Here is a 16,609-nt window from a genome sequence, read left to right as displayed (position 1 = left end):
AAGCGGCCGATGAAGGAATGATTGTGTAAAAGCAATTATAGAATAGAAGGCAAGAGTAAGAGCAGAGTAGGCCACAAAGTGTGAAAGTACAGTTATATCAACTGTCCAAACTTGGAAAGGAACCAGAGGGTAAGGCTATAAATAAAAGAGGAATGCAGTAGGAAGAATAGGTCTCACATCAACCCAATCAAACTATATTATCTTTCAATTACCGATCAATTACATTCCTTAGTATAATCACTCTATTTTTTTTGCCAAGTAAATTACATTTCCTAGTATAATCATTTAATTTTCACCTGTTGTTTGCATTCAACGGTGTAATCCATAGCAGTGATCAAGCGGTTGGTGATTTTAACTGTAATTTGAGTCCAATCTCGTGCGTTGGATTCAGTTCTCTATCCAAGAAAGTGTTTCGCGGCCGTTTTCAGCGATCAAATGTAACAATCCCTTTCTCATTCACATTTTATCTATATCAAAAAGTCATTTTGTATGAAAAGCAAAGGTGTAATCCATCATCAGAGGATGAATCCTAACTTCTGAATTTCGCCTAATCTTATTTACACACTAAGCGAGTTGCTAAATAGGCAGTCGATCTCATCAGACCTCGTTCATATATTGCATATCTACCTATCTTAGTGCTTAGGGTCACAATTGTTTGGTTTGAATTGAGCCACAAATTCAATTTTGGCATGCCCGCATTCAGTACGTGACCAAACTACCAAAAACAACGAGCAACATTTCAGTCTTTTAAATGAGTGGATGTAGCTGATTTTTGCACATAGTGATCCCCATAATGAGGCCAACCTATCGGTTGGGTAGAATGTGCATGTTTATAAAAGATTGGAAGTTAACCACTAGGTGGACCATAATGTATAGTCCAACCGGTTGGACATGACACCTCTTTCTTTTATGTGTAGTGGGACCTTCTCTTTCTAAACCTAGGAAATCGTACGAACAAGGGGCCCAGACACCTATTAGTTTCACACCATTTAAAAATGTTAGTAACCTATGCTGGAGTAATACTGAAAATTTGAATGACTATGAAATCTTATCCATCTGATTCATCCCCTAGAATTTGGACCACCCACTATCTTACTTTTAACCATCCATTTGCTAGCCAATAATCATTGGATAGTTAGGATTTGCCCAATCAATTTTATTTTAGGGAATGTTTGGATATTACCAATTCTATGGAAATCAATGGAATAGGGAGAACAAAAAAAAAAAATCATTGATACGACAGTTGAGATGGTGAATAGCAGAGAGGTTAAGAGACTAATGTTTAATAAATATAAAATTTTCACTTGCTATATCAAAACAAAACTTATAAGAATTGAATTCAAATTTAGAAGTGGTAATAGAAATAATCACTACCTAAGCATTATCTTTCCATTCCTTTTCCCTTAAAAAACATGTATTTAAAATGAGAGACATGATCAATCTACAATTGAACATATAATTTGGATGGTCTGGATAGTTGCACATCAGTATGATGCGTTAGGAGAATAAGTCACCACATTTATTATCATATATATGATGCTAAACTAACATAGGAGTAGCATCTAGCCCATGATCTAAGATATTCAAAGGAAGCCCTTTAAGAACAAGCATTCTAAAACGTTTCTTTCTCTCTTTTTAATTCTTTTTCTTTCTTTATCACAAAAGAAATTTGATTAAGAAGTTGCGCTAAATACATTGGATGGATTAAGCACATCCTTTTCCATTCTTTCTTTATCAAAGAAAGGCAAGACTTTCAACAAGACATATCAACCACGTTTTCATCGAATCTTTGTATCTCTGATCTCTACCTTTTCTTGAAATCTTGACCGTCAAAAGTTTGAGTATAGAACCTTCTAAAGTTTAGGTTGTATCTGGGTGCCACTAAAATTCTGTTTTAATGCATTTTCTCCTTAAAAGTGCTGACATCATTAGGGCATATTTGGGTGCTACTAAAAATGTGTTCTAATGCATTTTCTCCTGGAAAGTGTTGACATCATTAGGGCATGCTTGGGTGCCACTAAAAATTTGTTTTAATGCATTTTTTCTCCTAACAGGCACTAATAGTGTTTTTATTGCCGCCAAAAAATGTCTTTTAATGCATTTTAATCTTTACAGCACTAGCGACGACGTTCGTGCTTATTAAAAGCATACAAATGACTGAGATGAGCCTAAGATTGGGGCCACATAGAATGTAACCAACATGAAAGTTCATTGGAGTATGCTTTCTGTGATGGTGAGTTCCATGAACGGTTTAGATTTTCGAAACACATAGTTCAAATGAGAATGTGTCTTAGAGGCCTTCTAACAAATGAGAATGTGAAAGTAATAATATTTCTGCTGATCTTCAAAAAAAAAAAAAAAAAAAAAAAACTGCCTACTAATTACACCTTGAAAAACAAGGTGAGTGTAGCTTTCCCGGTATATAACGCTGGCTTCAGCTTTAATAAAAATGTTAAATGGGTGCCATCCAAACGCGCCCTAAATGTTAGAGTGAGTTTTCAAAAGCTGGCGTGTAAGTCCGAGAAAATGGGGGTGGCATGTGCCGTTGAGAAAATGGCGGCCACACTCGGAAGGTACACATGGCATGGATGTGGGGTGATTAAGACAGTCCAAACGGCTGAGCCGTCAGTGAATCTAGTATAGAGGAGAAATTGCACAGATATGATAATATTAATCTTTCCATTTTTTTCCTATAAATTTGGACCGTTGACTCTGTTTCTTTGAACCATCCAGCCATTAACTGGATAATTAAGATTGATTGAGATGTAATTTTAGATATTTGCTACAACCATGGTGGGACCCACAATTCGGATTATCTGGATAGCTGTACGTGGGTGCCACTTATGAGCACTGAAGATGAGTCACCACCATTTTTTAATGGTACAAAACTAACATACGAGTCTACATGATAGGCCTACTGGCTCACAACTTGGATATCCTGCACGTGCGAGGTGGCTGCATGTCGAGTTGCGTGTGAGCTTGGAAACCCATGTTGAATACACAATATAACATGTGGACCGTTGAATGTGGCCTTCACGATTCAAATCAAGAATCTAAACCTTCAATATTCGGTCTCCTGCCGTATCTTTCCTCCTGACCATCCAACTCCTATCGGGATCTTCCAACAATACAGATTTCCAAGGCATCCATAATCCGTAGTGGGCCCCACCTCATGAACGGTGCCAACCGCGTAGCCATGGGCCCCACATGGACCGACTGCTCCCTTCCATTTTTTTTCCTGATGGATCGGATCCTGCGATTCCCACCAAAAGGCACCCAGTTAGGATGATGGGACAAGATACTAGGAGATGCCCCAGTCCATAGATGCCTTAATTTGGAGAAGACCTTTGACTGGGGGCATCTTATGTGGGGCCCATCAATGAGACATGCACCTTTTTTTTATTCCAATTCGAGAAGGGTCCGGGCCAGAAGTAAAAGTCACTTTAATACATGATGCGCTGAAAACATGTTTAGTATAAAAAATAAAAAATAAAAATTCTCCCTCCTTTCTTTTCTCTTGGAAAATGAAATCCACCTTCCCCACATGCATTTATAAATAAGCCATCCTACCACTTAACATTCATCACAGCCAAGCTTCCTGTGTTTCAAAGATACAAGTAGCTTGGTCTTGGTCTTGTGCCTCATTCACTCCATTAATTCTCTTCTATTTCTCTCTCCACATTTCAAAATTCAACTCTACCATAATCGCCATTGATTTTGAAAGAAGGAAAAGAAAACCAAGGAATTTGTTTCTCCATTTGGCGACCAAGATCGTTTTCGCAACCATTTGGCCACTCTTTTCGTTGATTTTCAGCTTTTTAATATTTTTTCTCGTCACCCATTAAGCGAAATTTCTTCTATTCCTTTCCTTTTATCTCTTTTCCACACACAAACACACAGAATTCCTCCTTTTGAATAATCTTCTGCTTTACTTGCACTTCTATCTACGACAGAGCAGATCTTTTTCTTCAATTGTTAGGATGGAGAGAGTGTTGGCATTGGCCTCCCAACACCCAGTGCTAATTTTCAGCATGAGCACTTGTTGTATGTGTCATGCTATCAAGACGCTCTTCTTTGAGCTTGGAGTGAACCCGACGATCCATGAGATCGATGAAGACCCCAACGGAAGGGAAATGGAGAGGGTGTTGCTCAGGCTGTTGGGCCGTAGCCCACCTGTTCCTCTCGTTTTCATAGGCGGTCAGCTGGTGGGCCCTATCGATAGGGTCATGTCTCTTCACCTCGGTGGCTCTTTAGTCCCGCTTCTCAAAGAAGTAGGAGCTCTGCATTAAAATCATGCTCTGATATCATGCAAATAGAAGGTTATTGCTTCCGTCCTCATCAGTAACCGAAGATCAAGTTAAATAAGAAAGATCACTGAAACTTATGTTTTAAGTGATAGTATTGTGTTTGAATTTGCATTTTCTTAGAATTTCTGGTTGTTAAGTAGTTATGATTTATAAATGGGATATTTAGGTCTACAATGCTGGAATATTTGTTTGGAAAGGTTTGTTAGTTTTACATGCGTGTGGAGCCCACAGATCCATATGTAGGCGTATGTACCAATGTGAAATAAATGTGCAAGATTCCAACTTTCCCTCAAGTTGACTACAGCCATGTAGGTCTTCTGGGCTAAAAGACTGGCCCTTTCACACCTCAGGTGGGCCGCCAAAGCATGTAAAATAAATAGATAGTCAGAAAATCTTGTTTTAAGCATCAGATTACTGTTGAAACGTCCAAACCAAATAGACGGTTCAGATGCTACAGTTTTCATGGCATTTGAAACAGCCACACGTTATGGTTATTGGAATTTCCACATTTTGCACGTGTTGTGGCTGGTGGATTGCCAAACGTTTGAAACTGATGGATTAAATGTAGTTAATGGTATAGAATGAGGGCATATTAGGTATTTCACATTAGGTGTAAAAGCCTACAAAAGGCACGTTGTGTAGCCGATTACAGTAAGTGTGTGCAGCAACAGAGCAGCAAGTGAAAAGCAAGAAAAAAAATAATTAAATAAATAAAGGTTTCTTATTGTTATAGCTTTGTGGTGTGTACGGTTCTAAGGCTTTGTAAAGCCAACAAACTGTATCAGAGCGAGGCGATCCTGTGGGACCAGGTATCATTTGAAGGTTTAGATCGTGTGATCAAGGTGTTGCCACTGCTACGCCAAGAAAAAAGCATTGTTGATCTATAGTGTGAAAAAGTGATGGCGTCCATCCAGCCGCAGATTCCAAAGTTATCTAAGGATAACTATGAAAACCGGTGCATCCAGATGAAGGCTTTGTTCGGATCCCAAGATCTATGGGATATCATTAGTGATGGGTATGTAGAACCCACAATGGAAGAAGAAGCTTTCTACACCGTTGATCAAAGGGCGGTCCTCAAAGATCAAAGAAAGACAGACAAGAAGGCTCTATTTCTTGTCTATCAAGGGTTGGATGAGTCCACCTTTGAACGGATCGCTGAAGCGACAACATGCAAGCAAGTATGAGAGATTCTTAACACAATCTTCAAAGGAGTTAATCGTGTGAAGAAGGTTCGTCTCCAAACTTTTAGAGCCGAATTCGAGACCTTACACATGAAGAAAGGTGAGACCATTTCTGATTTTTTTTCAAGGTTACTTGTTATTGTTAACAACTTGAAAAGAAATGGTGAAAAAATCGAAGATGTACGGGTTGTTGAAAAAGTACTTTGATCTCTCAAAACCAAATTTGAGCATATGGTTGTTGCCATAGAAGAATCAAAGGACTTGAAAAATCTGTCCATTGAAGAACTGATGAGCCCGTTGCAAGTACATGAGCAACGAATGCAAAAGAACGCGGGTTCACTGCTTGAACATACCTTAGAGTCTAAGTTGACTCTAAAGAATGATCCTACACAACGAGGGGGCCGTGGCACTAGCAATCGTGCAAGAGGCAGAGGGCGTGGATATTATCCAAGCCAATCACAAAATCAACAAAGGACTATCAATTTCCGTGAAAGAGGAAATGGTAGAGGTCGTTCCATGCGTGGTCGTGGAAATACAAAAAATATTCAATGTTACAATTGCAACAAGTTTGGCCATTATGCTTCAGACTGTTGGAGCACACCAGTAGATCAAGATGACATTCTAATTATGCAGAAGCATCAAATCATGAAAAAGAAGACTCCACACTTCTTCTTGCACAAGAAGAAGCATATGATCAACATGACGTGTGGTATCTCGACTCTGGTGCAAGTAACCACATGTGTGGAAAGAATGAGTTATTCGTGAAACTGGCAGAAGATGCTCGTGGCAATGTGAGTCTAGGAGACTCATCAAAAGTTCCTGTGAAAGGTAAAGGAAAAGTTAAAATCTATCAGAAGAATAGTGTGCCGAATTTTATCTCTAATGTGTATTACGTACCAAACATGAAAAGTAACATCCTTAGTATTGGCCAACTCCTTGAAAAGGGGTATGTCATACACATGGAAAACCATTCTCTCTCTATAAGAGATGCACACGGGAGACTTGTGGCTCATGTCCATATAGCAAAGAATCGCATGTTTCCGCTCCATATTAAACAAAGGCTGAGAAGTGTCTCTATGGACTCGTGAAGAATGATTCATGGAGATGGCATCTTCGCTTTGGGCATCTCCATTTCAGTGGCCTTAAACTCTTATCCTCATCAAGTATGGTGCATGGCTTGCCGGCTATTGAAGCTTCAGAGCATGTGTGTGAGGCGTGCACACTCTGCAAGCAACAAAGGAACTCCTTTCCGAGTGGAGTATTCCGAAGAGCAAGAGAACCATTACAGTTGGTTCACACTAACATTTATGGACCATTGGAGCCAATCTCTCTTGGAGGTAATAAATATTTTATTACCTTCATTGACGATTTCAATAGAAAATTGTGGGTGTATGTAATCAAAGAAAAGTCTGCTGCTTTTACTATTTTAAAAAATTTTAAGGCCCTTGTTGAAAAAGAAAGTGGCCTTAAAATCAAAACCCTTAGATCTGACAGAGGTGGAGGTACACCTCAAATGCCTTTCGAGAGTATTGCAGGGATCAAGGAATCAAGCAACAGCACACTGCAGCCTATACACTACAGCAGAATGGCATTGCGGAACGAAAGAACCGCACCATCCTCGACATGACAAGAATCATGCTCAAAGAGAAAGGCCTGCCAAAGAGCTTCTCGGCAGAGGCAGTTGCATGTACTGCCTACTTACTCAATCGGTGTCCAACCAAGAGCATAAAAAATATGACACCACAGGAGGTATGGAATGACTAAAAACCGAGCGTGGCGCACCCAAGGATCTTTGGGTGTGTCGCCTATGCTCAAGTTCTAGAAGCGAGAAGGAAAAAGCTTGATGATCGTGGCGAGAAGTGCATCTTCATCGGCTATAGTGAAGTATCGAAGGCGTACAAGCTCTACAACCCACTAACCAATAAAGTGGTGGTGAGTAGAGATGTAGTATTCTGCGAGGAAGATGCCTGGAAATGGAACGAGGAAGATTCAGCCAAAGAAAATCATGTCACGGTTGAAGAATATGAAGAAGAGAAGCATGAGAACCAGGAGCAGACACCTGTAACACCCTCTTCCACCGAAACGTCTGCAAGTAGAAGTCCAGCGATACGTTCCATCTCCTCTGGAAGTATTCCATCAAATCAAAATTCAGCCAGCACGTCATCATCCAGTTCCCTTGACTCCTATTAAAATGAGGAGCCTAAACGATATCTATGCCGAAACTGAGGAAGTAAATTTGTTTTGCTTGTATGCGGACCACGAGCCTCTTACATTTGAGGAGGCCGTAGAAGAAGAATGCTGGAGGATGACTATGGAAGAGGAGATCCAGGTCATTGAGAAGAACAATACATGGGATCTAACTTTACTTCCTCAAGAACAAAGAACTATTGGTGTCAAATGGGTGTACAAGATCAAGCAAAATGCTGATGGTGAAATAGATCGCTACAAGGCAAGACTCGTAGCAAAGGGTTACAAACAGAAATATGGGGTGGATTATGAAGAAGTCATCACTCCTGTTGCTCGCCTTGACACTATAAGGATGATTATCTCCCTTGCATCCCATCATAGTTGGTGATCTACCAACTAGATGTGAAATCTGCATTCTTGAATGGAATTCTGGAAGAAGAGGTCTATGTTGACCACCTGAAGGTTTTGTTATTCAATGGGAGGAACACAAAGCATATCGACTGAAGAAAGCCCTTTATGGGTTGAAGCAGGCTCCTCGTGCCTGGAATGCACGCATCGACGACTATCTTCAAGAGAACGGCTTCACCCAATGTCCATATGAGCATGCAGTCTACATCAAGAAAAATGCTTATGGCGACATCCTCATAGCATGCCTATATGTTGATGATCTGTTGTTCACAAGAAACAGTCAGGCGATGTTTGAAGAATTCAAGCATGCTATGTTTAATGAATTCGAGATGACTGATAGTGGATTGATGTCCTTCTTCTTAGGCATCGAAGTAAAACAACAAGTCGGCGGCATTTATATATCACAAAAAAAATATGCCAAGGAGTTGCTTAAAAAGTTCAAGATGGCAGACTGTAATGCCGTGAACACGCCTATAACAACGGGCTAAAGCTGACAGAAAAAAGAGAAGGAAGAAGCGTGGACTCGACTCTATTCAAGAGTTTGATTGGAAGTCTAAGGTATCTCACAATCACAAGGCCGGATATCGTCTACAGTGTTGGACTTCTAAGCAGGTACATGAAAGCGCCAAAAGAGTCACACTGGCTAGCTGCAAAAAGAATCCTCAGGTACGTCAAAGGAACAATGGAATTTGGTCTTTTTTATCCATACGAAGATGAAGCAATATGGTTGAAGAACATGCTAAAAGAGCTGAAACATCCACAAGAGGAATCCACCATTATATATGTGGATAACAAGTCGGCAATCGAACTTGCCAAAAATTTGGTGCAGCATGGAAGGAGCAAGCACATTGATACTAGGTATCACTTCTTAAGAGATCAAGTAAAGCAGAAAATGGTGAAATTGGAGTACTGTCACACCACTAAACAGGTCGCGGACATATTCACCAAGGCATTACTGACTGATACTTTCAGACGACTAAGATCGATGCTTGGAATGAAGCCTGTTTTGGTTTAAAGGGGAGTGTTGAAACTTCCAAACCAAATAGACAGTTCAGATGCTACAGTTTTCATGGCATTTGAAACAGCCACACGTTATGGTTATTGGAATTTCCACATTTTGCACGTGTTGTGGCTGGTGGATTTCCAAACATTTGAAACTGATGGATTAAATGTAGTTAATGGTATAGAATGAGGGCATATTAGGTATTTCACATTAGGTGCAAAAGCCTATAAAAGGCACATTGTGTAGCCGATTACAGTAAGTGTGTGCAGCAACAGAGCAGCAAGTGAAAAGCAAGAAAAAAAAATAATTAAATAAAAAAAAGGTTTCTTATTTTTATAGCTTTGTGGTGTGTACGGTTCTAAGGCTTTGTAAAGCTAACAATTACTGTGTCCATTGTGGCCCACCCGAGGAGTAGAACAGTCTGAATTTTGAGGTAGAAGATTTAAGCATTGCTTCCAACTAGATGTGTTCATCTCACTTATATACTTGTTTCATATGCTTACACGTGACTGAGCATGAATGGGCTATTTAGGCATTCATTATGCTAGGACCATCATTTTGTGTGGAGAAACTTAGAACTTCAAAAAAAAGATTTTCGATGGGTCACATTCAACTCCACATATCAAAGGTCAGATCATTCTAATGGCACTTTCAAACCGTAGTTTACTCAAGCGTCATTGAATAGGTTGAATAGGTTAGACAGCTTCTCCGTGATTTTGTCTAACTCATTTATACAAAGAAGAACCAAGAAAATTAAAGAAATCATGTCCCAAGCTCAAGTATTATCAAAGATAGTATGTCTCAAGCAAAATGTGAAATAAAGATGAGAAAAGCGTATAAATAACCACATATTAACATAATATTTTATGCTCATGCGTTGCATGTCAAATGTACCACATGTGCCATCATCCATGTTCAACAATAAGAGCCCTACATGTGCCATGTATTAATGTGCGCATGCACAATAAGTGCTACATGTGCCAATATTTATCTTAAACTCTCCAACTACACTTGTGAACGCCCTTCCCCCGATGCGTGTGCGCGGTTGATATGTGATGCGGTGGAGGATTGTCTTTCACTGGATAGGCGTTTTCATTGTCTCGTGTAATTGATCCTTTTTTGGGGTGACAATGGCCCGATGTATATGATTTTTTTGGCACATCTCGACTTCCTTGGTAGTACAATACATTTCCCAAGGGCAACCTATGAATGTTGCATTTAAAAGACCGGAGTACCTACTAGTCGATTAGGCTGCGTTGTGTCCATAATTGGCTAGAGTCTGTGGAGCTGCCCTAAGCTAGAGAATAGTGAAATTTTCTAACATAGATGACTAAATGACTCCTGATGTTTGGCCTATGACCTGGGTAAGGGTCATAGTTATGAGAGGAGAAGAGATTAGACACCTTCTCCCACTTGCACTATCCTACGATCTTTATTGTAAGGGACATGCAGTTTTAGGGAAGTCGTATATCTGCATGCAAGGTTAGTCGTATGGCCATGCTTCGCATAACTCTACGAGAGGGTCAGGAAGTTAAAAGAAAAAAGTAAATAGATCTTAACCTTTGAAAAGTCGAAAGACAATGGACAAGCAAATAAAATAAAATAAATATGCAGAAAGAATAAAAGATCCTAGCCTTATTTTGTAAAGTCGGTGTCCTGGGCAGGCGAGCATAATAGGAAATAAATAGGCAAATGTAGTAAAAGAAAAGAAATGGTGTTTGTTAACAAGGGAATGTGCAGAAAGGACCATGTTATGAGCTTGATTGAGATGTGAGAAATAGAAAAGGAAAGTTAAACACCCTTTCCTTACATCAGAAAAGGGATAATCTAACATCCACATATCTTTGTTTTACTCTTGACGTGACAAGGTTGGCTTTTCTGAGTTGGATTGTTGTAGCTGGCTGAGACGGAACCTAGGTGGGAGTATGGTTGTTGTAAAGTATCTTAGGTGGCAGAATCTCCTCGTTGTTTGGGAATGGAAGCCTAAAAAAATTAGCAAAGCTTCAATACTATTATTTCTATCAGACAGGGGTGGATGTTGTTCATATAGGCTATGAAACTGTTTCTCCGGGGCTGACAGACACTTAGCTATAATTTTGCATGCAGAATCTGTCAGAAATCCTGAGGAAGGGATATTTGCGGTGCCAGGTGTCCATCAGCTAGTCCCCAACTCATGGTGCAATTTTCCTATGGGGTGGGGTGTCTACAGATCCCCCTCTTTGGCAAAGGTTACTGGCAACCGAATGCCAAAGCAAGTGGACACCCCCACTGTTTGGGATTGTGTGATTGAGCCTCAGCTGGCCATGGTATCTTGATCGAAATGTTCGTCTGGTCAATTATTAATTCAAATGGTCCTCGAGGGTTGAGGAAGACGTTGCGATTTATCCCTACGTTATTTGTGACTTTACGGGTTATCAAATCGCAATCCCTTAATGTCGTGACTGGTACATATGCATCAATTGTGCTAATAGCTTGGATTTAGAGGTGGTTAGAGCCCCCCTGCAGTTTTTATGACTTTACGAGGATAACTATTTGATTCGAAGTGGTTATGTAAGATGCATGTATAGTCTCCCGGAGTCACCTGAAGGTAGGTATGGGAAACAGGCAGTTGCCTGCGCATGCGCATTCTTTCTAAATTATTCTTTGGCTGACCTTAATACTTTGGATGAGCTTAATATGGGCCCATTCTATGTGCAATGATCGAGCTTAATACTTTGGCTAAGCAAGAGCCCTTTATCATTGAAGTACAGTTGTGACTCTCTGTCATGCCCCAGACTCGATAACCGGGTTCACAAGGAACCCGATAGCCGGTTCTGGCCGCAACAGCCTCCGTAGTACCCCATTTTCGGCTCCTGAAGCAGCTTCCAATCCTGGGATCCTACAAGGAGGATTTCCATAATAGTATAATCATTACCAATACGAGTATACCCAAGATCACAATAAGTATATCTGAGAATAAAAGAGGCACACATCACAAAATCCACTATGAATTTGAACTTTTACAAATATCCATAAGGTCCAAAAGGACATACATAAGATAATAGAAGAAGGAAAGAAAAGTCTGCAATACTAGGTCCTCAAGCTCAGCTCTAATCCAAGCTCTGCCGCTACGACACCTGTCTAGGATCTCCTACATGTATCAATCGTGCATAAGCTTATAGAAGCTTAGAGGGTAGTGAAAGTATGTGATAACGGTACACAGAAGAATAAAAGGAGGTACAGGAAGAGGAACATGCTCAATGACAATATCATTAGCCTTACCAAGGCTTATCATGAATATGATGCAATGAGTACTAGGCACCATACCAAGGCGAAACATGAAGGGGCTTATACGGCCAATGCGAATGCGATGCAAAGTAATGTCAGTGCTCATATCCAATCAACATATCAAGTACATTTTCATTCATAAGGAAATCACCAGGGTCCATTACACTGCTGGATGACTGCCGCTCTACAGACCCCACATAGTCAAACGAGCGTAAGAGACCTCACTACCTGCCTGTGGATGGCCAATCACCAACAAGGCTCGACGGCATCAGACCCATTTCACAAGCTGGTCAGACAGCCTAATAATGCCCTCCCTCACAGGCGGATAAGGCCACATCCCTACCCAACCGACTACACGACGGTAGGAGTCGTGGCCTAACGGTATAAGGCCCTCTTATGCTCATAGTTTTCACTCGGTCACGGCATTGGGGCAGTCCCTTGGTACCATGGAAGTTTTAAAAATTTCACCCATGGGCATCCTATGCATCCGGTATGCTTAAGTATCATTTTCGGCGTCCACACATCCAACCATCCACGAATATCCCTGTGGAGGCAAGGCCCTGATAAAGCAAGGCCGATATCATCATGAAATGCGATGTCAATGCATGAGTCACACATATAGATCATGCACAAGCTTCAGGCACTCATTGTGCACAAGAGGAGAAATGACCACAATACAATGCAATCAGTTCATACGGATGATGCATGTGGGTCATAATGATGTAAGTGTGCTACCTCTAGAATATATAATCCTCCGTCTTAAGGAGGGTCAAGGTTTAGGTACATAGACAGGTACTCTAAGGAGAAGTGAAGTCCTCTAGTGAGGGCCTAGTACTTTGGGGTAGCCCATAAGCTAAGAGAGTTATAAAGTCTTAATGGAGGAAACAGTCCTAGTCAGGTCCAAGGTAGCCCTTTAACCACCTATAAGGGCCCTATGGGCCTACCTTAGGGCCACCAAGGAGGACATCCAACCTCAACTGGATTCTAAAAGGTAGCCCACTATGCATATAAAGTAAGGTCCAATGCCCAAACAATCCATGGCCCGAAGGGCCATATACTAAGCCCAATACATAGGCAACATGGTGGGCCCTCAAGCAAGGTTTGGGCCCAACCATAAATATCATAGGTCCATTCATTGTGGTGGGCCTAATAGGCAGCCCATTATTCCAACATATGGGTGATCCTTATGTTTAAAACAAGTAAGTTGGGCCTCACATCTCAGCCCAAGTATGGGTTTATTTTAGTGGGCAAGCAAGGGCCCAACTACTTGAGTATTTAACCCATAAAACCCATCACAATGGCATGATAAATATAGGCCCCAAGGGTCCAATGGGCCTATCGAAATTTTCAGCCCAACCAAGGTTATAAGGCCCAACAATTACTTCGAAGACTAGTTCAATAAGAATCCAATTGGAATGGACCTTAAATATGTACTAATTAAGCCCAAAAATCTGACTAAAATGGGGCAAGATGTGTGTGATAATGTCCTTAAATTTTGGTGGACCATGCTGCCCCAAAACATCCATTTATGGGCAGCAACCATGGGCCTATTGCTGAAATTCCAGCCCACCCACAAGCTGGGCTTACTGGAAATTCAAAAATAATTAATTTATAAATTTATTTTAATTCCTAGTGACCCATACATGTCACAAGAGGGATCCACTAGATGAAGGGAGTAAATTAGACACATAAATCAGATGGGCCATGCTACTGGACTGGACGTCCAGCAGCAGCCCAATGGGCTAGGTGTCCCATGGTGAGTAGTCCTATGGGCCTGGGTATTTGGCCCCAAAACTTATCCATTGGGCCCCAAAAATGGAAAACTATAGAGGGAGGAAGATCACTACCCCTATGGACCCACATGGATGAATGGTGGGATATAAAATACATTAAGGTGGGCCTACAAAGTAGCCTGGATGGCCAGCCAAGGCTAGACGCCCCAGCCTAGGTGTCCCAGCTTGGTGGGCCATTCCAGGCCGTACCACGAACAGTACAGGGCCCTATTTGCCCTGAAATTTTGTAGGTTGGTACTTACATGGGTGGTACACATATCCACAAAATTTCATGATTTTTTAATACCTAAAAGTATTTTAATTTATTTATGGAAAATAGTCTGCGCAAAAAATTCTGGTCATCCTGGACGTCCCAACATGGTGGGCCGGTCCAGCCCTTACCACATTGTGCACAGGGGGTCCATTAGCCCTAAAATTTGGTAGGTGAGTCCTACCATGGGTGGACCACCTCTCTATAATTTTTGTAATTTTTGGATATCCAGAAATGTTTTAATTAAATTCAGAATTACAGTCTGTCCAGGGTGAAATGTTGTCGTCCATGCATTATTTATCTAATAAGGTGCGCCCAAACTTCGTCTAGGAGGGGGAAAGTAGATGTTTAGTATTTTTTTCATAAAATAAAGTAAGGTGGGGTCTACAAAAGTGGCCCACCCCTCAGAGAAACTAAGCTGAAGTTTGTGTTTATCCCTCTATACATGTGGGCTGGACAGCCCAACAAGGTGGACCGTCCACCCCTATGGGCCTCCCTTTTTGGGTACATTTCATGGGCCATCTGAGGTGTGACCCACCACACCTCAAGGTAGGGTCCACACCTTCTCATTACACCCTATAATCATAAGGAAAATAGTGAAAATCATGATCCAAAATCCATGCCAAACATTGAACATGACAATCCATGCAACAGTCCAGATTTTTGGACAGCAATACATGGCTGGACATATCAGCCTATATCTCAATAATCTCAGCAATAAAAAGGGTGTGTGGCCTTCCTTAGTGGGACCCACATATCTCCAGGTCATGGACTAAGACTAGGACACTTGCATGCATTAATTAAGGTGTCCAAGGATCATGGAGTTGGGTGGTAGGGGTGTCCCACCTTGTTAGATTTTATTTTTTGGGGACATCCTAGGCCCTCCAAGTGGACCACACACAAATCATCATCTAAACATTAGAGAAAAGAAAAGGAAAAAAAAAAGGCAATCTGGCCATGGGGCAGGGCCCTGCCACTAATGGGTCCTCTCAAGAATCAATCTCAACCATACAACTATACTAATTGAACATGCAACATTAAATTAATGCATGCATGATATATGACTAGAATGGGTGGCTGTGATGCCATCCCAATATGACTTCTAGGGTCTAGATGCCCTTGAAATAAGGTGGATGATACAATACATCATGATGGGGTCCATGGAGAATGGCCCTATCATGTTTCATGATATGCATGTAGGATGGGCCAAAAGGCCACATCCATGGGGTGAAATGGGGTCCCCAGCATGGATTGGTGGGCCCCATATGATCCACACAAAAGAAATAAGAAGATTTAAAGGTAGAAAATCAGATCAGCAAGATCATAGTTACCCACTTGTGATCTCACTCTCAAACTTCTACTCCATGAAGCTCTTGGAGCAAGGAATGGATTTCAATGGTGGAGATCTAGTTCAAATGGAGGGATTGAAAGTATGATAGGGGTAAGGGGGCTGGAGAAGAGAGAAAAAATGGATGTTGGAGAGGGGGGATTTGCTAGCTATAAGAAGAAAATGAGAGGGAAGGAAAGATAAGGAGAGAGAGAGAGAGAGAGAGAGAGAAGTCATCATGAGTTTGTAAGAAAGTAATAATGGCTATGGGAGGAAATTACTATGTTGTAGGTTTTAGACTAGGCTTGGGTAGTGAATTGAGTGGGTGGTGTCATTCCATAGAATTGTGTAGTGTGTGTGTGTGTGGTGTGTGCATGAAAAATTATGCCATGGAGGTGGTCCTCATGTATTTGTACAAAAGTGGGCCATATGATCAAGGGCCATATCATATAATGCTCATAACTTTTGATCCATAAGTCAGATGGACTCACAAGACATGTAGTCGGAATCGCAGCGACGATGCAAATAAGATGGCATAGGTCTTGGGTCGATCTAAGTTGGGTCTGCTTGACCGAACTCAAGGATGATTTCAAACACAATCCGAGGGTCGCGGGTCGCCGGAATTCGACCAGTAAGACCGTGAGACCATGATGAACAAGATGCATACTCACACACACATGCACCCATGCGAACTCGGGTCGAGTCTCACAACCCTCCCCACCAACAAAGAAATTTTATCTCCGAAATTGACCAATGCAGGACAAAAAGAAAAGTAAAACACCACCATCATATAGCAATCATCAAAAGAGAAGGCAATACAATCTGCATATCAATCAACAAACAAATGGGGATAGCGCTCTCTAATCTCGACTTCATATTCCCAAGA

The 16,609-nt window shown here is 41.2% G+C and overlaps 1 protein-coding gene across 1 annotated transcript; it reads left to right on the top strand.

The window, feature by feature from the left end:
* Window positions 1-3,570: 3,570 nt before the first annotated feature.
* LOC131225749 (glutaredoxin-C1-like) lies at window positions 3,571-4,481 on the top strand. Its single transcript, XM_058221340.1, has one exon. The coding sequence runs from the start codon at window positions 3,981-3,983 to the stop codon at window positions 4,287-4,289; it is 309 nt and encodes a 102-aa protein (XP_058077323.1). The 5' UTR covers window positions 3,571-3,980; the 3' UTR covers window positions 4,290-4,481.
* The last annotated feature ends 12,128 nt before the right edge of the window (window positions 4,482-16,609 follow it).

Source organism: Magnolia sinica, chromosome 14 (genome assembly GCF_029962835.1).
Source record: "Magnolia sinica isolate HGM2019 chromosome 14, MsV1, whole genome shotgun sequence".
NCBI lineage: Eukaryota > Viridiplantae > Streptophyta > Magnoliopsida > Magnoliales > Magnoliaceae > Magnolia > Magnolia sinica.
The sequence above is the reverse complement of the archived record's forward strand: the minus strand, read 5'-3'. Positions and strand labels throughout refer to the sequence as shown.

Coding starts and splice junctions, on each gene's coding strand:
- LOC131225749 (XM_058221340.1), top strand. CDS start 3,981: ATGGAGAGAGTGTTGGCATTGGCCTCCCAACACCCAGTGCTAATTTTC.